We start from the raw sequence: 19,580 nt of genomic DNA, 5'->3' as shown, positions 1-19,580 counted from the left end.
CCACCGGGCCCTAATGGTAATGACGGTCCTCATGCAAGCAGAAAGACCAAGGTGTGTGTGTGTGTGTGTGTGTGTGTGTGTGTGTGTGTGTGTGTGTGTGTGTTTTGGTAGCATGTTCGTCCATATGTCACACACATGCTGATGACATCATCGTCATCATCATTATTGACCCGATCACTGTGATTGGCTCTGAGAGTGGCGTGTTTGGCTGAAGCTAATCGATCAGCCAAACAGTGCTGGGTGTAACAGAGTACATTTACCAGCGTATTTAAAATAGAACATAGGAGTAACTGTATTCCGTTACAGTTACCGTTTAAAAAGGTGGTATACAGAATACAAACAACAGAAAATATCAACAATCAATAACAGCTGATTTCATCACGCGCTCAGCTGCTCAAACGCTTTCACTTTATTTAAAGTTATTGATCAAACACGCTGATCGTTTCCGGTGTCAGAAAACCTCAAATAAACAACTCAAATCAAATCAATGAAGTAAACTAGACTCCAGCTGATCCCCTCCTCCCTCCGGCCCGGCTCACCTGGCGCAGGTGCAGTCCTGGTACAGCGTCTCGAAGTCGGGTCTGCTGATGAGCTTGCAGCGGTTCACTCCGGGCTGGATGGCTCCGAGCCCGCGCAGCACGCGCACCTGCTCCACGGTGCAGACCACGGGGCTGATGCGCAGGCGCTTCAGCTTGGTGTACACGGTGTGCAGCCCCCCCACCAGGTGCTTCAGGAACAGCTGGAACACCTGCGGCAGGCACAGCAGCTCCGCACCGTCCACCGTGAACGACGCCACCTGCACGCCGTGCACGTCCACCATCCGGCAGTCCGCGTGCGCGACACTGCCGCCGGGCAGCCGCGAGGGGCCGGCCGGGACAGAAGCACTGTGAGGCGGGTCGGAGTGGAGCAGAGGGTCGGTGTGAGGGCTGGAGGTCCGGATGGAGGAGCCCGCCATGTCCGAACCCTTGTTTAATCCGCCGCCCGCGCGCGTCTGTCCACGAGCAGCCGCTCACGCTGACTCCACTCCGCTCTCACCCCTCCTCTCTGCCGCCAACAGCCAATCAGGATCCAGCCAATCACACGCGGGCGCCACAGACGGACAAGACTACCGTTGGCTGAGGACAGCGCTCCCAGGGGCGGGGCTTCGGGGCTGTGATTCTGACAGGTGAATGATTGACAGGTGAGTCTGAGGTTTATCGTTCACTTTGTTTTCGACTTTTTACATTTATTTTATTTTTTTATTCATTTACTGATGTTTTAAACAAAGCTCACAAAAATAATACATGTATGTAGACACACACACACACACACACACACACACACACGCATAATTCGACATAATTAGTTTATTACCAGGCCTCTGGAGAACTTCAAGACATGTTGAGGAGGTCGTTTAGCCATTTAAACCAGCTGTGTTGGATCAAGGAAACATGTAAAACCTGCAGGACGCCGGCCCTCGAGGCCTGGAGTTGGACATCTGTGGTTTAGTCAAGTCAAAAAAACTCTATTTATCCCCAAGGAGCAATTAAGATAGATGCCCTGCCGACCATACATACAAAACACAAACATCACATTGGGGAGACCGGTCAGGCTAGGTAGCACTGGCCGGTCGCCCAACGAGCAGCGACCCGGAACCGAAACCATAGAAAATGCACAACACGAGGAAAGACGAGGAAAACAAAGACTGAGCTCCAACAGGGAGATCAGTTTGAGAACAGAAAAAAACACCTCAGCACATGAATCATCACATCTCACAGGGGGGAGTGTAGGACGTCGAATCAGCTGCACACTAGTAATGTCTGCAGGTACATCGAGAACTTTCCAAAACCTTTGGCTATCTGAACATTTGGCCCTGTGTTTAGCACACGTGTCTGAATATTAGAATCCAATTTGTTTAATGTAATTTCTGTTTCAAATAGTTCTGCAACTTTGCACAAACCTGTGGCAGACTGTATTTTAAAACCCAAATCTTTCACAGGTCTTATTGTCCCAGAAAGGCGAGAGCTGGGACAGCGTTTGGTCCTGTGTCAGTGACCCAGTGTTTTGAGTCTTTGTATCATTATTGAACTTTGACTTTGTCATTGTTTATCTTTTCTAATCTTTTGGTTTCTGTTTGTGTTCCATGGTTGCTGTTCCCTCCTAGTCAAGTCTGTTATGTTTCCTGTTTTACTTTGAAAGTCTGTGTCCTATGTAAATGCATTGAGTTTTGCTTCCCCTTTCTCATCTTGTCAGTCACTCCCAGCTGTGTTCTTCTGTGTTTCGTTCCTCGTTATCCCTCTGTGTATTTAAGCCTTGTGTTTGCCTCTGTTAGTTGCTGGTTTGTCTGCGTAGCTTCCTCCGTGTCTCCCTGCAGCTCTGTTTTTGGTTTCAGGTTTGTTTTGTTAGTTTATGTCCAGTTTAGGTTTTTTCCTTGCCTTGTTTCTGTGGATTTTTTACCCCCTTACAAAATAAAGCTCACTCACACGTATGTACCTTTCATCATTTACCTTTACATGTACTTCTGCTTAGATTGAAGGGTATAGATGTTGTTGGTATAACTGAGGCTCTCAGTTTATGTTACATTAGTTTAACCTAAGTCGTAAAATAAGTGCCAAAGCTGAACTGAGGAAGTGCTTCATAAAGCTAGCTCTGCTCGACGCTGTCAAAGGCTTGTTCTGCGTCCAGCTGAAGCAGAGCCATGTCTGCATGTTTACGTTGTGCAGAGAGATGAAGCTCCCCTTCAAGTCGGTTTGCCAGTACTGTGAACTTGGGATCTGTATTAGTGGGATTGGTAGGATTCACATTTCGTAGGTGGTTTCCCAGGTTTGGGCAGTACCATTATCATCACGCATAGACGGAGGTAGCTCTTTTAAAGTGTAGCGTTCCACTAACTTATCCTACAGGGGGCGCAACACTGTGTCTTTAAATACTTTACAAAGGTAAAATATTTCCTGTTTTTAATTTGTGCATTACATTTGAAAGTTAAGTCATTGATGACAGAGAGTCTGATTCAGTCCCAGCTTCTCGACAAAGTGAAGTGACGTTGATAGAGTCTAACGATTCTTACGTTGTGTATGGTTGTGAGTCTTTATGTTGTGCGGCGCGTCGGGCAGCTGTTCATTGTTGGCGATTAGAGGCTGTTGCTTCGGCTTCCTCCCAGCTAACACCAGCTCTAGCTCATTATTATGGTCTGACACCAGCTGGTCTTCGGTCTTCCTCTTAGTTGTGAGGAATAAGGAGATCATTTGTTCTCTGAGGATCTGTGATGTTTTCATCTGCGGTTCTAATTTCATTTATTGTTTCTCTCTCGTTCACTGTGATGCACCAAAGTTTTCCTGCTCTCGCTCCCTGATCGCCGCAGGTCTGTCGACGCTCGGCTGATGCTGTCTGAACTTAATTTATCATGTTTTTCGTTTTAATAGATTTTGTTGTTTTTCTTTAGTGTCATTCAAATTCATCTCTAGTTCCACTTCTGTTATTTGAGCATCAAGTCCAACATCTCAGTTTTATTTGATCTGTTTTCTGTGTAAACCCTCATCTGTCCATGTATAATTACCTCAAAGGCCCCCCCTCTGGCTGAGGCTGTAGCTTCAGAGTTAGTGAAGTAGAAACCGTCATCAGTGAATTTGGGTTATGTACCCAGCAGTGATGGCTGAATGCTAAAGATCGATGAGTTGAGAGTTTGAAATAAGGAAACAATCTATGCGACTGTGGCTGAGCGACAGGACTGTGCTCTCTGTGTTGGGATTTCTCGTCTCCTTGCATTTTAGGCTCAGTTCGGACATGAAATGTTGTATAACTGAATAGTTATAGTCTGAACCTGATGATCTGTCAAGCCCAGGATCTAAGGTACAGTTAGAGCTGCAGTATAGAGGAACATATAAAAGCTGAGGTCACCTGTGTTGGGCCGTATAAATGAACCATAATGAAGTCTTTCTTCATCACTGAGCGCTGTATGATGATGAAGCTCCCTGTGGGTCTAAGATGGGTCATGATTTATGTCCCCACCTCCATCAGCATGTGATGAGAGGTGGGTAGAAAAAGCCTGAACCTCGTCCTTCTCCGAGCAATTTCACTCCCACACGGGTGTGTCTTGAATGAAGACGTCCTTTGGGTGACATTGTTTGAGTCTCTTCATTACTCTCTATAGTCTAATACATTTCCTAAGGCCTCTCACGCTCCAGGAGAGCCGTTTCATTCAGTTTGTGCCCTTTAAACAAACTGACTGCATTCGTCTCAGCTGTAGGAACGAAAATGACTATTTAAAACACTCAACTCTTATAAAGCACAACCCAGGACCCGACCTGTGGAAATGTCACAGATTCCCTCCTGTTGTCACTGAAACTTGTTTGGCTACTGATCGTATAGGAGCAGAAAAAACATCCTGTTGTTAATTCAAAGCTTTAAACTCACTGCGACCATATTAACTGAGAAGCCAAAGAACATTTACAGGAATTAAATATTACATGCCTGCGTCATGCCTGCGTCATGCCTGCGTCATGCCTGCGTCATGCCTGCACAGCTACGACTACAGCGTGTTATTTTCTCTGAGCTGAGGTTGTTCATCACTTCCAGAGTGGACATGAATTTATCCATCATTTTGTTTCCGGGTCTTTCGTATGAATTCTTCCACCTCTGATGGAGTGGAGGAGGTGCCGGCTGCCGTGATGGGAGATCAGTCCACAGGAGCTGCTGTTTCACCCGGTTTCTCTCGTCAGCGCAGAGAAAATCATCACATGGCATCTGTGGTGCTTCGCGGCCGCTCTCGTCACCTCGCCTCGTCCTGATGATCGCTCGGGTTGGGCCGTTTGGGATGTTTTGGCCGTGCAGCCTATGTCCCACTCGATGGGGCTGCTGAGGCGAGCCTCTCTGAAACGCTCCAGTTCTGTCCTTTATTTCTAAGGTGGATGTTGTAACGTCTCACAGTTGAAGTGTTCAGCCAGAACATGCGTCTCGGTCCGCAGGGCGCTAGCTTCTTCCATCTTCTCAGTGTCTGGTCCATCTTTTCGTTGTTTTCAGTTTAGATCAGTGTTCTGTAATCTGCATCCTGATTGGCTGGGTTGGAGCAGTAGCTTGTTTTGGGGCGAGTACGAACAGAAAGTGTCTTTAGCTGTTGTGTGTCGAGCTCAAGGCTTTACTGCCGTTCAGATAGACGCCATAGCCTGAAGCCTGTTTTTTTTTATTTGTTCATTTTCCTGTGAAATGTTTTTAAAATAAATTTGTATTTATTATTTTATTGTTTGGATAGATTTATTTGTTTTACCTTTTGTTTCTTTATTTTTCTCTCTTGTTTTCTGATTATTGTTAATAAATCCAAACTTCAGCTCTGGTTGTTTATTCATACCTGAGGTCAGACTTATTGATCGGTGTGTTTCTGATAATCATTTCCTGTTTCTAATGAGTCGCTGATAATAAACTGCTGTTGTTTTAATCAGCAGCCTGACGGAGCTCCATCTGTCTGACGATTTTCACATTAAAAGCCCTGCGCCAAATTAAAAGCCTCAGATTAACCTTTCAGAGGAGATTAAATGTCAGCAGGGAACACCTGATGCATCGCACCTGTCTGATCTTTGCATCGGCCACACGCTGATCCCAGTCAGTGTTTTTAACTCTGTGAGCGCCGGCGTGATGCCAGCAGGCTGCTTCCTGCAGCTCTGACCAAAGCTCGTCGGCGATCGTCTGAAGACAATTTTAAACCTCTCAAAGAATCTGAAACGCATGAAACACTTTTTACTCTTCGCTCTGTGTGACTGATGCTAGACTGGATCAGCGGCAGGGACAGCCTGCTGTGATTGGTTGTCACATTCTTTCTGGAGACGTAGAAAGAGGAAACGTACCACCTACCTGACAGCTTACTTTTCAAAGAAAGGGTTTGACCTACAAACAGCATGAAGAGCTTTGTTTTCAGGTCAGATTTGGATCTTCCAGCTTTAAAACTGATTTTGCTGTTCGTGGTATTTGTTGCAGAGGTTTGTAGATCTGTGCAGAGTTAAAGTGAAGAGCTGACATTTAATAGAGATGTTTCCTGTTTTTGTCCCGCTCTACCGCAGGGTCACATGACCTCCCCCTCAAACATGGCTGCACTTGGATTCAGAGGTGTTGGCATGGCGACCGTCAGTCAGCAGCTGTCAGATCCATCGTTCGGTTGAGATATCGTGATAAAAACAGTCGTGTGACAGACTAACAGAGTAAAACCACACCTCCACCACCTCCACACCTAAACAACCCGTCAGCTGACTGATCAGTCTTACCTGTCGCCACCTCCATCAGCTGCCTCCTCCCTGAAGGCCTCTCAGACCGTCATCGTGTCCTCGTGTCCTCATGTTTCCTGTTTCCTCTCAGAACAGTCTGGACCAAACTCCGCTAAACCATTTCTAATGTTCAAGGTTGTTTCCCTGTCGACGTTTCTTTCAGCGTTTTAAACTCTCTTAATCACAGCCGTCCAATCAGCACACAGCTCTCGTTAATGTGAGGAACAGAAGAGACGCCGGGAAAGATGCAACAGAGGAACGCTTTGTTCTTCTTTCAACACGCTTCAAAACAAACGCTGCGCGCGCACACACACACACACACACACACACACACACACACACACACACACACACACACACACAGCTCTGTCAGTGACAGACTGAGGTAATCAGATTACTGCGTATTTGTATTCAGGCCTGAATGAATCAACACAAACAGGTAAACGTGAATTACAGACAGTAAACTACATAAACTACACCTCAGTGTCAGCTCAAGTCTTTGATGACAGTTTACTGGTTGGTTGTCATTCCCAGTCTGACCTGATGAGGGCAGTGTTGTGTAAATGTTAGAGCGATGTCATTAGTTTTTGTAACAAAGGTTACTACAGTAATGATTTATTATATTTGCAGACTGTATATATATATATAGCTGTATATATCTCAGCTACACACATGTTGACCTGCAGGCAGGCTGGGAGGTAACTAGATTACATTTTTTTATTTATTTGTTTTTTAGTGTGAACTAATGTTTCATAGTAATATTTTTAATGTAATGTTGCTTTTTCTGAGGTTTGAATTGAAGTCAAACATTATATGAAGCAAAGTAAACCGATGAAAAGTTAAAGATTAAAATCAAACATCTTGGAAACAGTAACCAGTCACATCCATATTTGGCTTTTATCTCTCAGGCAGGCTTTGATGTCGACCAGTGTAGTTAACAAAATAAACCATTTTTTTTCTAATTTCATGTTTTTGACAGTAAGAAATGAACAAAGTGAGACTCCGTGTGTTCATGAAGGTTTGTGTCCTTCACCAAAACCAGACCATGGAAATGTAAACATGATGGTCTGAGAAGGTTCTCGGTGGTCCAGGTCGGGGTCGTCCAAGGAGCTTGGAAAGAAAAGCATCTGGACTTGTTTAAGTTCAAGGTTCTTATAAAGTGACGTGAGTATGCCATCATCTCCAAACCCACAGTAGGTAACCTCGTAGTAAAGTCCATCCAGCACAAAGATGATGAAAAAAGGATCAAATTCACTGAGTAACACACTCTTTGTCTTTCACGGCTATAGCTGTAGCTCCCACTGCCGCTCCCAGAGCTGCTCCCAGTGGACCAAACACACTTCCCACTCCCGCCCCGATCCCCACCGCCTTCAGGAACTTGTTCTTTTTCTCTGCACGCCTTCTTGCTTCCTGCTCTTCCATCGATATATTTTCTCTCAGAAGTCGCTCCTGCTCTTCTCTGACGGCTCTCTCAGCCTCCTGCAGCATCTCGTTGGTGTAATATTTTCCTCCATGTCTCTGAACAATTATGTTGATCTTCTCCAGCAGCTCTTTGACCTGAGAGGGATCTTTGATTTTGTTGTTAAAAACATGATATCTTCCTCCACACTGTTGGATGAAGCCACTCAGAGACGGACTGCTATTTATCAATGTGTCTATGTTAGCTTCATTGTCCACATCATCTCCATGTGTGAACAGCACCATAGTATAACCTGCTGCTTCTTCTCCAAAGATCTTCTGCAGGATTTTCACTGTTTGTTGTTCTTCTTTGGTGAATCTGCTAATCTGGATCACGATCAGGAACACATGAGGACCAGGAGCAGCAAAGGAGATGCATCTGGCAACCTCTCTCTTCAGCTCGTCTTCAGGTCTATCAGTGTCAAACAGTCCTGGAGTATCAACAACATCCAGGATCTGACAGTCTACCTGATCTGTGATTTTCTGACACCCTGCTGTCACTGAAGAAAAGGCAGCTTTAGATTCAAAAGCTTTTCTTCCTAAGATGGTGTTTCCTGATGCACTCTTCCCAACTCCTGTTCTCCCAACAAGCACTATCCTCAGGTGTGGAACATGTTCAACTGCTGAAGAAGATAAACAGATTACTGCTGTTATTAGTGGGACTCCCTCAACCAGCTCGTCACACTAGGACAGTTACATATACAGAATCAGGGATAGGTGATGATGAAGTACCAAGGAAGGAAAACCCAGGAATGGGGGAAGTAAAATTTACAGCATTACATAAAGACTGATTACTGAAATAAAACAGGAAATGACTCATGACTAAACATCTGAACAATCCAAAACAATCACACATCAATCAAAACAAAGACGAGAATGCTGACCATAAATTCCCTGAAGTTTACGAGAACCAGCAACCAAACTGGCAGAACAGGATTACTCCGCACATCGAAATCCCCCGAAATCAGATTTACTGATAAAGTCTGTCTGTCTGTCTGTCTGTCTGTCTGTCTGTCCATCCATCCATGCCATTCAAAGTGAAGACTGGGTGGATTGGCAGGCTCTGTTGGCTGTAAACGTTCATAAAACAAATCTGTTCTTACCACTGCATGAACCACATGTTTCAGGATTTGTTGTTTCAAACAAATAAACATAAATTTTAAAAAGTAACAGATAAATAAGATATAGACACAGGGCACAGAAATAAAGACTGACAGCTCAGGTAAACAGGCAGCTCTGGAGTTTCTGACTTTTATTATAAAACGTTTGTCTGAACAGTAAATCAGAATAAAACTTGTAGATGTACTTACGAGCTTTCGAGCCGGCCATGCTGGTGCTGCTCAGGATTGTGAAAACTGTCACAGCTACCGTATTGACATCAGCTCTGTGCGTTCATGAAGATTGGCCCTCCCTTTAATGCCACCATATCACATACAGGAACAACACTCCAGCTGTCACATCAGCACTTAATGACTTGTTAGAGTGACTACAGGGCAGATTCCTCAGTGGGTTAGTATACCACTCCACGCTCAGTCACATAAATAAACCTGTAGTCGTGGGAGGAGGCCACATGGTTGGAAACTGGCTCACAAATGTTTCCTTTTAGGGGAAATATTAGCCGAACTGCCATCAACCAAAAACTTTTAGTCTTGTTATCAATCATCATGATTGATAACTGGATCATTCCATGCAACGTCAGTCAGTACCATCGACCGCTCAAGTTTGTTTACTCTGTTAACTTATAGAGAGGCAACATTTTAACCTCAAAATACACTGTTGGCAGAAGTATTGACTCATCTGTCTTATATTGTCAGAGACCGGGGTCTGAGGGACCCAGGGCCCATAAGCAGTTTTGGATTTATATTACTTGTTATATGTACATTTGATGTATTGTGTGGCTGTCCCTGGTTTCCCTGCTTGCAGGTATGTGTATGGGTCCATGTATGGGTCTGGGTGTTTCTGGTAGGATGGTTTACAGGCACCATCAGGCCTGGTGGGTCTGCCAGGTGGCTGGCTACACCTGAGGAAGATGCACACACCTGCAGCTGATCAAGCCTCGTCGGAGGAGCTACTTAGGAGTGTGGTGCAGCTCTTTCTGACGCTGGATCGATTCGTGAGACTTCCGTTAGTTTCCCAGTTAGAAGTCAGTGAATTAGAGTTTTGTTACTGAGTGGTGCTGCTTCTGTTACTTTCCCAGGAGAACTGCGGGACGAGAGGGCAGCAACCACGGACCACACTAAGGAGTGGAGACAGAGCACTGACACTGGATGAAGACGGGAACGGCAGTCTGGGACACAGGGGGATTTATTGTTGCTCACTTCACCACCTTGTAAATAAACACTGTCTGCACTGAAGAGTCCGGCGTCTGGGTCCTGTTTCCCCACCTCCCCATGGTCTGCCAGCGCAGGCCATGACATATATAGTATATATATATAGTGACGCACATACATTCTTATATTTGCACATATATTTATTCTCATAATTCCCATAAAGAGCCACTGATGGCTGTTTCCCCGTGTTTGGTGCCACAGCCCGAGTGTTGTTCCTGTGTGTAGGACAGGTCTGGCACCTTGCATTTAAAGGGAGGGACGATCGTCACGGTACAACAACCAGCTCATGCAAAACATTTTGGCAGCAGGCATGTGACTGTGACACAGCTTTAACCCTGAGCAGCACCAACATGGCCGGCTCACTACCTCGTAAGTACATCTACAAGTTTTATTCTGATTTACTGTTCAGACAAACTTTTTATAATAAAAGTCAGAAACTGAGAAACTGCAGAGTTTACCTGAGCTGTGATGAGTTATTCCTGTGACCCGAGTCTCTCTTTAATCTCTGTTGCTTTTTAATGTTTTGTTTTATTTGTTTCAAACACCAACACCTGAGTTCTTTGTGGTTCATGCAGTGATGAGAACAGGTCTGTGTTACACAGGCACACCAACCACAGCCTGTCATTTGTCTTCTTAATAAACCGCGAGAGACTAAAGAGACAAATCAATAACTCAAGCTTCATCCCTGAGTGTATACACTAGATCGACAGACGGAGCTTCCACGGACGGTGACTGTGAACTGTGTCCACAAAGTGGAGTGAAAGCTCAGAGGTGTCTGCAGCACCGACTCGACAGAAACGGACTCTAAATGATTTCCTGTAGATGATCAGAGTAATGCTGTTCTGCCAGTTTGACTAACTTCTCAGTGTTGAGCTAATTGTGGTTCGTTTTTTTTATGACAGTGATAGTTTGGATCGATGTGATGTTTTAGTTCAGGTGATTTCCAGTTTGATTTCAGTCAAGTTTTCTCTGCCCTCAGTAATGTTACCTGTGCTTTCTTCCACACCTGTTGCACTCATCTCAGTATATATACACCCTCATTAACTTCTATCCGGTCTTTAAGTGATGACGTGACGAATCCTACTTCCGGGTCTAAAGTAGTCTGCGTTTAATATGGCTTTTGTGTTGTTAACATGTTTAATGTTTTGTATTTTCTTCTATTTAATCTCTAAAAGCTCCTAAAACAGTCAGTGATCACTGTTGACCTCCCTCGGCTTTTATTACCGCTAATCATTTATTTAAGATAAGATAAGATAAGATAAGATAAGATAAGATAAGATAAGATAAGATAGAACTTTATTAATCCCTCGGGTGGGTTCCTCTGGGAAATTCGACTTCCAAAAAAAGCACAGCAACGACCGAAGTTACAGTTACAGAATTGTTATATATATATATATATATATATATATATATATATATATATATATATATACACACACACACACACACACACACACACACACATATATAAATACAGAGACAAATATAAATAAAATATACAAAGGGGATAAATAGAATATAAGAATAAGCTCAGTTTTTAAAACCTTAGGATGTAACTACAGCCCAGCCCATGCAGCAGTATATGAATGACTAACCTCGTATTGTGGATGGATTATCTCAGTTGTTCTCCTGGCTGAAGTTTGGTCCTTTTACAGCATCCTGCCATGCGATTACATTTGTTCCTGACCACCGAGAACACTCACGTTAACTTTTATCGAGTGGAAAAAAAGTTAGCTTGTTTATATTATGCTAACATAGCTGTGTCGCTAGCGGTCACGTAGCACATCATTATATACCAGCTAGCCCAACTTCAGTAACCCTACAAACGTCACTGCTGTTTAGTTTTCTGTCTTCATTTATGCTGGAAGTGATAGCAGAGCTGTACGTTTTAATTTGTTTCCAAAACCCCGCAGTCAGGACATGCTATATTGTATTTAGATAGAAGCTAGCGAGCTAACTCCCTGCTAACTTCTAACTCCGTTAAATGTCATAAATTCCGTTTTCATGGATGCCTGGATGTTAAACTCAATTGTTACACCTGGTAGAGCAGAACGCTGATCATTTTATTAAAGATGAAAGACTTTAGACAGTTTTTCAACTCTCAGTAATGCCACAGTGATCGTTTGATATATGGACCTGCAGCGGAGTTTAGACCCAGACACGGCTAGTGACGTTAGACTTAACGACCAGATAGGTTTATATATAACCACAGAATAATGTTTGCAGGTTCAGGTGAAATTATATAAATACATCCTCAGCTTAACGATGACGGAGGAAACCTGGTCTTGTTAGGAGAGACTGCATCCATCCCACTTTGGATGGAGCAGCTCTCATTTCTAGAAATATGGACAAATTTATTAAACCCCCCAAAATATGACTATCCAGAGTTGGGACCAGGAAGCAGAGTTGCAGTCTTACACGCCTCTCTGCAGCTTCTCTCCTCCTGCTACCCCCCCCCCCCAAAAAAAAACCATCTCCATAGAGACTGTGTCAGCTCCCAAACAGACAAAAACAAACTAAAAACCAGCAACAAACAACTTAAACATAAACAATCACAAAGAAAGAACAATACAGTATCCAAAGAGTAAAACAGTGAAATGTGGATTATTAAATATTAGGTCTCTCTCCTCCAAGTCTCTGTTAGTACATGACTTAATAATTGATCAATTCAAAATCCTGCTCCCCACATACAAGGTCTTAAATAATCAGGCCCCATCTTATCTTAATGACCCTGTAGTTAGAGATGGACCGATCCGATATTACGTATCGGTATCGGTCCGATACTGACCTAAATTACTGGATCGGATATCGGAGAAAAATAAAAAATGTAATCCGATCCATTAAATATCACGAAAGCACCTCACAAAACTTGCAACACGCCGTAACTCACCTCAGAACGTTAGCACGTCGGAGCAGTATGCATCACGTGATAGAGCGGCTGTGGCATGCGGGACCTGTCGGTGGTCTGGATAGCATTTGGAGCTTCGCTAGCAACCCGGCATTTCATCTCCGACAAAGTTATCCCGAGAGAAGTAAAGCAAGTGTGTAAGTCCATCTCTGAATGTAAAGCATTCCTGGGTTAAGCTTAACAAGCGATATATGGAGCGACTGCCTCTTCTGGCTGCTTTTCTGTCGTGAGTCTCTCTTGTTTGCTTTTGGCCCACTTTGCACCAGAAAGAGGAAACCAGCGGCTGAACAACAGCAGCACGTTTAAGCTTGATCAGCTGCTGTTAGAATTTATTTAATATTACTTTCTACTCCAGGATCTTTTTCTACGTAGCTGACGCTGGTAACTGTGCAGGGGCGGATCTAGCAAAGTTTAGCCAGGGGGGCCGATAGGGCATTAACAGGGAAAAGGGGGCACAAAGACATACTTTTCTTTCTTATTCTCATTTAAAATGTCTAGCTTTTAATAAATAATTATCTAACACCCAAAGTTTTAATTTGATGTAAAATGAATAGAAGTCCATTACTGTATATAGTGACTATTAAGTCTAATATATATACCCTAGTAAGCTATAGTACTTTTTCCTTTGGGAAGGTACCATCTGTGCAGTCTGCAATTTTGTTGAAGAAAGATGTTGAATCTATTTAATATTTCTTGAAAAATAATTGATTTCTGTGCATTTTTTTTCACACTGCATCAAATTAAGGTTGATTACGTCGATTAAGCATCATGAGGTGGCGCGTGAGGGGTGGTTCCCTATTTTTTATTTATTTATTTTTGTTGTTGCTGGGAGTTGGAACCCTATTAGTTAGGTTGCTTAATATTTACGCTAAGTACTCTTTAAAATACCAGAATAGGGAGGATGGTGTAGGTTTAAGTTTATTAGATTGATCAGTGTTGCTGAACTATGAAATATTTTTTTTGCATATAGGTATAACAGAATAGCTTTAGTGTAGTTGTTGTTTTAAACTTGAGTATGAACTTATACAAAATGCAGCAAGATATTTAAAAAACAGTTTTGTTGATTAAAAAACACTATATCGGATTCATATCGGATTCATATCGGTATCAGCAGATATCCAAATTTATGATATCGGTATCGGACATAAAAAAGGGGTATCGTGCCATCTCTACTTGTAGTACCATATCACCCTATTAGAGCGCTCCGCTCTCGCTCTGCAGGCCTACTTGTTGTTCCTAGAGTATTTAAAAGTAGAATGGGAGGCAGAGCCTTCAGTTTTCAGGCCCCTCTTCTGTGGAACCAGCTTCCAGTTTGGATTCAGGAGACAGACACTATCTCTACTTTCAAGATTAGGCTTCAAACTTTCCTTTTTGCTAAAGCATATAGTTAGGGCTGGACCAGGTGACCCTGAATCCTCCCTTAGTTATGCTGCAATAGACGTAGGCTGCTGGGGGATTCCCATGATGCATTGGGTGTTTCTTCTTCACTCAGTGTGTGTCTAAACACCTTTATTGCTTTACAGTAAAAAGCAACTGTTTTGGGGATTTACCCCTCAGCCTGACATGGCTCAGAGACACCACTGTGTGGGAGCGAAACACAACAGTTCCACAATCAAACTGTACATTTAACCTCAGTTCATGTCATCAAAGTTCATGAAGTGGTGAAGCATGAACTTCTGCCTCTATAGATACGTGGGGGGGACCTTCTTGCAGCTTCTTCATGTTGGCCTGTGGATGCTCAGGTATCTCTTATTCTACGGTCTGACTCCACGCCTCAGTCCAGATCACCGTCCCTCTCTTTGAGAACACTCAGACACACTTAGGCTACGTCCACACGTACCCGGGTATTCTTGAAAACGCAGATTTTTCTATGCGTTTGCACCTTTCGTCCACACGTAAACGGCGTTTTCGGTCACTGAAAACGGAGATTTTTAAAAACGCCGGCCAGGGTGGATATTTTTGAAAACTCAGTTTTTGCATTTACGTGTGGACGAGAAAAACGGAGAAAACGCAGCGTCAAAGGTGTGCGCCTTTTTTGACGTTATTGTTTCGGTGAAATGAATTTCTACAATACTGTTAATTCTACTCTCTGCAGTGTTTAAATGCTTACATATACACACAGTTACTGTCCCTCCACACATACGACTCGGTTCTGCTTCTATGCCCCAGCTTTGTTTACTTTTTCCCACCGAGGCTTCTAGACTTCTGATTGGCCAACATTTCTACACGGTTAGGAATATAGCGCCACCTGCTGCTTTGGCATGTTCATAGCAGCGTTTTCCTCCATTTCTGCCTTTATGTGTGGACGGGATTATTTTTTAAAATGAAAACGGAAAATCTCAGTTTTCAAAAATACCCGTGGACGCAGCCTTATCCACTCTGAATGACATGCTGATGTCCTCGCTGTAGATCCTGCTGATCAACACGTTGATGCCTCGCTCACTCCTGACACACAGCGTGATGTCATCCATGTACAGGAGGAAGCAGAAGGTCAGTCTCATGTTTATATTTTACTGTTCCACATGATGACTGAGAGACTCCCACTAATAATGACAGCCATCTCTTTAACTTCCACAGCACATGCAGAGGACCTTCACCTCAGGATGGTGCTTGTTGGGAGAACGGGAGTTGGGAAGAGTGCATCAGGAAACACCATCTTGGGAAGAAAAGCCTTTAAATCTACATCCTCTTTTGCTTCAGTGACGTCAGAGTGTCAGAAGGAAACAGGAGAGGTGGAAGGACAGACGCTGGCTGTCGTCGATACTCCGGGCCTGTTTGACATCACCGTGTCTGAGTTGGAGGTGAAGGAACAGTTTGTTAGATGCATCTCCTTTGTTGCGCCTGGTCCTCATGTGTTCCTGATCGTCATCCAGATTGGCAGATTCACCAAAGAAGAACAAGAAACAGTGAAAATCCTTCAGGAGATATTTGGAAAAGAAGCAGCAGATTATACTATGGTGCTGTTCACACATGGAGATGATGTGGACAATGAAGCTAACATAGACACATTAATAAATGGAAATCAGCGTCTGCACGGCTTCATCAGTCAGTGTGGTGGAGGATATCATGTTTTTAAGAACAGAAGTGAGGATGTCTCTCAGGTCAGGGAGCTGCTGGAGAAGATCAACACCATGGTTCAGAGCAACGGAGGAAAATGTTACACCAATGAGATGCTGCAGGAGGCTGAGAGAGCCGTCAGAGAAGAGACTGAACGTATTCAGAGAGAAGATACAGAGATGGTGGAAGAAGAAGAAGCAGGAGGTGCAGGAGGACAGGAAGAGAAAAAGAAGAAGTTCTTGAAGAGTGTGGGTATCGGAGCGGGTGCTGGAAGTGTGCTGGGTCCAGTGGGAGCAGCACTGGGAGCGGCAGTGGGAGCTGCTGTTGCAGCAGCGAAAGAGAAACAATGTGTCATACTGTGATATGAAAAGCAATTTTAATGTTATCATCATCATTAGTTACTGATCATCTGACCTGTAAGAAGTTATTTTCATTCACAACCATCAGTCGGTCATATTATGGATTAAAATTAGTTTATGGATAATTTGACAGCTGTCAAACTGCACCTGACTCCCTGAATCAGTATCCAACACATTTTTGTTCCTGTGTAATAAAAATAAAATGTTTCTTTGTAAATAAAAAGCTCCGTGAAATCCAGAGTGGATCTGTGGCAGGATGTCAGCTGTGCAACAAGCCCAGCTGTGAAATTTCCTCACAAATAAATATTTCACAGTCACCTGTTGAAGTCATCACAACAAAGAGGAAGTGATTGGGACTGACAGCAACTCAGCCATGAAGTGGTTGGCCACGTAAATCAGCGAGCGGGGGCAGGTGAGGCGCAGAGTGAACGTAGGTCACCAGCTTTCTGCAGAGCCAATCACGACGGACCTCCAAACTTCAGATTAGCTTCATGGAATGAGTTTCCATGGTGACCAGAGCACTACATCCAAACACCAAGCGTAGACCAAAACATTGGATGCAGTAGTCTTGCTGTAAACTGCCTAATGTACTTCTTAGTTGTGGTCACTTCCTAATTGGATCAAATTATTTGCTCTTGCTAACTTGACAAAAACATTCAAAAACGCATCATCAGTCCTCTAAGTCCATATTCTAATTTTTTAAATCTTCTTGGGTCCTCATCAGTGATGTTCAGTATTCAGATTGTTACACAAAGAAAAGTAAAGTAACATGCATTAGCTGCTACTTTTCCTAAAAATACTGCCGTATGTTACTTGCCTCATCTCTGGCTCCAGTGCCACACTCCAACACAAATCCCTACCCTAATGAGGACACACATACATTGTTACTTTTAACTTTTACATATCAACCCAAACAGACTTTAAAGTGGTCGCCACGGTGATTCTGGTGTAAAATAATGAGCATGTAGAAATGGAGGCTGCAGCCTGGCTGCTCGTCAGCCTGTTGAAGTTCAGTCCTGAAAGGCTGAATCGTACTGTGCCACCATATTCCTCCTCAATCAGCGGTGCGTGCAAGAAGGAAAACAATGCCTGTCCTTTGATTTTTTCCTTTTCTCTCTGTCTAGCATGCAGATAAATGAATAACCTTTGTAATTCAACTACAGTAGTATAACAGTTACTGTAATATAATTACTAGCTGGCTTATGGCCCTTTGTGCTGGGATCATGGTACTGGTCCCAGCACAAAGTAAAGGGTTGCTTCAGGCATAAAAATGCCTGTTGGCCAACTGGGTGCTGGTGGAAACTGTGCTACTGATGGCCAATGACAAAGGAAGAGGAAAGGGACAAGGTGTGTCCAAGACCTTCTGTGTGAGCAGAAAACTTTTAATTTCAATTCTGGGTTAAACAGAGATTATATATGTACAGTGTGCTCGAGGGGGGTCCAGGGCTCCAGGGTCCGTGAGGGAAGAGGAGGGGCTCAAACAGGCTCTCACGCTTCCACACACTCGCTCGCAGGATTCTGAGGTGGGCAGGGACAGGTCCAGGAAAGATCTACGCACAGAAGCTTCAGTTAGTAACACACTCAGAACGACAACTCGCGGATTCTAGTTTTTAAGCTACAGGTTGACTGATGCAGATTGCTAAATGATCCAGCGATGAGTAGCAAAGTGCCACTGTCTTAAGTAGGCTCAGGATTACTGGAGCTCAGCAGCAGGTGTGGAGATTGGACGCAGGTGCGTGGGCTAGGGGCGGGAGCCTGTAATCAGCTCCGCCCCGGCAGAGGAGAGAGAGAGAGCAAAAAACAAAACAAAACATTTTGCCTAACACAGGGTCAGCCGGCGGGTACGGGGACCATGACATATCCTTTCTCTTCCGAGTCTCTGTCAGTACTCTTGCTGCTCTTGCTAGGCAGGACACAACAGTTACAGGAGAGTGACTGTGTTTCCTGGTGACAGTGGTAGTCCAGTGATGAAATCCAAAGTGATGGGGAAAGGGGGGGAGGAGCCCAGATAGAGGACAGCTAGTGATCTTATTCTGAGCACAGACTGACAGGCAGACACAAATTCTTTGACATCTCTTATTAGTGTGGGCTGACAGGACAGAAGAAAAGACATGGAGCAACTTTGATCTGAGTGACAGGTGAATTTGGCAGTGCATGACCTAAACTGGACTGCAGATCAAACCTACAGATGGTTATGAGGTCTGTTATCAGGGTCAGGCTCATCGCGCTGAGTGTGGAGCAGGGATTCAAGAGCTCATGCAGCATGGAGGTGGCAAAATTGTGGTCCTTCTGCGGGTTTGGAGGGAGAGAATTGCTGGCATAAGGCATCTGACTTCATGTTACTGAATCTGGGTCTGTAGGTGATGACAAAATAAAAAAAATATTATTTAATTAGTCAATTTATCCATCCATCCATCCATCTTCATCCGCTTTATCCGGGGCCGGGTCGCGGGGGCAGCAGCCTTTTTTTTTCTTTTTTTTTTTGCCTGTCCCGTTTGGCTCTTTTGCATCAGAATTGTTGTCTAAAGGCAAAGAAAGATGCCCAACGGATTTACTTTACCAAACTGACCATCCCAGCCTTGCCGTAATGGTCCATTTGATTCACCTTTTATTGTTTATTTTATTTTCACTTACTGAATACGGGACAGACTTGACTGGGGGAAAGAAGGGGAGAAAGAAAGAGGGAAAGAGAAACAGCTGAGAAGAGGGACGGGGGAGAAGGGCAAAAGACAAAAACCAACAGAACGGGCAGAGAAAAAAAAATGCATATATCAATCACCTGGATCACCTGCTGAGAAAGAAAAAAGAAAGCAAGCAGAAGAGAACAAGAGTAATAGAATAAACAACATCACAATGATATATGGGAATATGACAGTAAATACTAAATGTTAAACATTATTGTGCAGCACATAAGATCAACAGAACACAGTGTGCTTTGAGGTAGGAGCCAAAAAGGGTGTAGTTTGTGGGTGTGATCACCCGTGTGTACACCTGTGAGCATGGACGCGCTTGTTTTTTGTTTTTTTAAAAGGTTCCTTCATGTAATAATCTGCTAGAGGGTGTGGGGGGGCCACAGCCCCGTCCTCCAGGGCGTGAAGCAGGTGTGGAGGAGATCAAAACTCCAGACATCCAGAGGCCCCCAGAACACAAGAGACCAAGGAAGACCAACAGAGGGGCAGCTGCGCCACTGTCCCGGAAAGAGCTGAGGAGAGTCCCAGATGAGGGCTCACTCAGCAGC

At 44.0% G+C, this 19,580-nt stretch overlaps 3 protein-coding genes across 4 annotated transcripts in view; 1 reads left to right on the top strand and 2 right to left on the bottom strand.

Annotated features, from left to right (window-relative positions):
* LOC146700987 (dachshund homolog 2-like) overlaps nt 1-1,041 on the bottom strand; it is a 32,583-nt gene extending 31,542 nt beyond the window's left edge. The window contains exon 1 of the mRNA XM_085471264.1: nt 540-1,041. Within this exon, the coding sequence (XP_085327390.1) occupies nt 540-955 (416 nt within the window). The 5' untranslated portion in view covers nt 956-1,041. The remainder of the gene's footprint in view (nt 1-539) is intronic.
* Nucleotides 1,042-7,113: 6,072 nt separating this feature from the next.
* Nucleotides 7,114-9,017, bottom strand: LOC146700986 (GTPase IMAP family member 7-like). Its single transcript, XM_085471340.1, has 2 exons — nt 8,999-9,017; nt 7,114-8,308 (listed from the first exon to the last, which is right to left on the bottom strand). Exons 1-2 carry the CDS (start codon nt 9,015-9,017, stop codon nt 7,482-7,484), a joined length of 846 nt encoding a protein of 281 aa, XP_085327466.1. The 3' UTR covers nt 7,114-7,481.
* Nucleotides 9,018-10,334: 1,317 nt separating this feature from the next.
* Nucleotides 10,335-16,622, top strand: LOC146700985 (GTPase IMAP family member 7-like). Of its 2 annotated transcripts, none has more exons than XM_085471219.1 (3): nt 10,335-10,387; nt 15,336-15,416; nt 15,504-16,617. In XM_085471219.1, exons 1-3 carry the CDS (start codon nt 10,369-10,371, stop codon nt 16,343-16,345), a joined length of 942 nt encoding a protein of 313 aa, XP_085327345.1. In that variant the 5' UTR covers nt 10,335-10,368; the 3' UTR covers nt 16,346-16,617. The 2 variants fall into 2 exon arrangements, with proteins under 2 accessions (XP_085327345.1, XP_085327346.1); XM_085471220.1 differs by lacking the exon at nt 10,335-10,387 and adding an exon at nt 12,846-13,063 and having other exon boundaries at nt 15,504-16,622.
* The last annotated feature ends 2,958 nt before the right edge of the window (nt 16,623-19,580 follow it).

This window comes from Copadichromis virginalis, linkage group LG10 (assembly GCF_057382275.1).
Source record: "Copadichromis virginalis isolate Kocher_CV1m ecotype Utaka linkage group LG10, C_Virginalis_male_GT1.1, whole genome shotgun sequence".
In the NCBI taxonomy this organism is placed as follows: Eukaryota; Metazoa; Chordata; class Actinopteri; order Cichliformes; family Cichlidae; genus Copadichromis; species Copadichromis virginalis.
Note: the sequence above shows the minus strand (reverse complement) of the source record. Positions and strands in the feature narration are given on the sequence as shown.

What these genes read in the sequence shown, in the direction of transcription:
- LOC146700985 (XM_085471220.1), top strand. Translation starts at nt 12,964, where the DNA reads ATGCGGGACCTGTCGGTGGTCTGGATAGCATTTGGAGCTTCGCTAGCA. An exon ending in GAGAGAAGTAAAGCAAGTGT is followed by an intron (nt 13,064 to 15,335) that starts GTAAGTCCATCT and finishes TCCTCGCTGTAG; the next exon opens with ATCCTGCTGATCAACACGTT. An exon ending in TGTACAGGAGGAAGCAGAAG is followed by an intron (nt 15,417 to 15,503) that starts GTCAGTCTCATG and finishes TAACTTCCACAG; the next exon opens with CACATGCAGAGGACCTTCAC.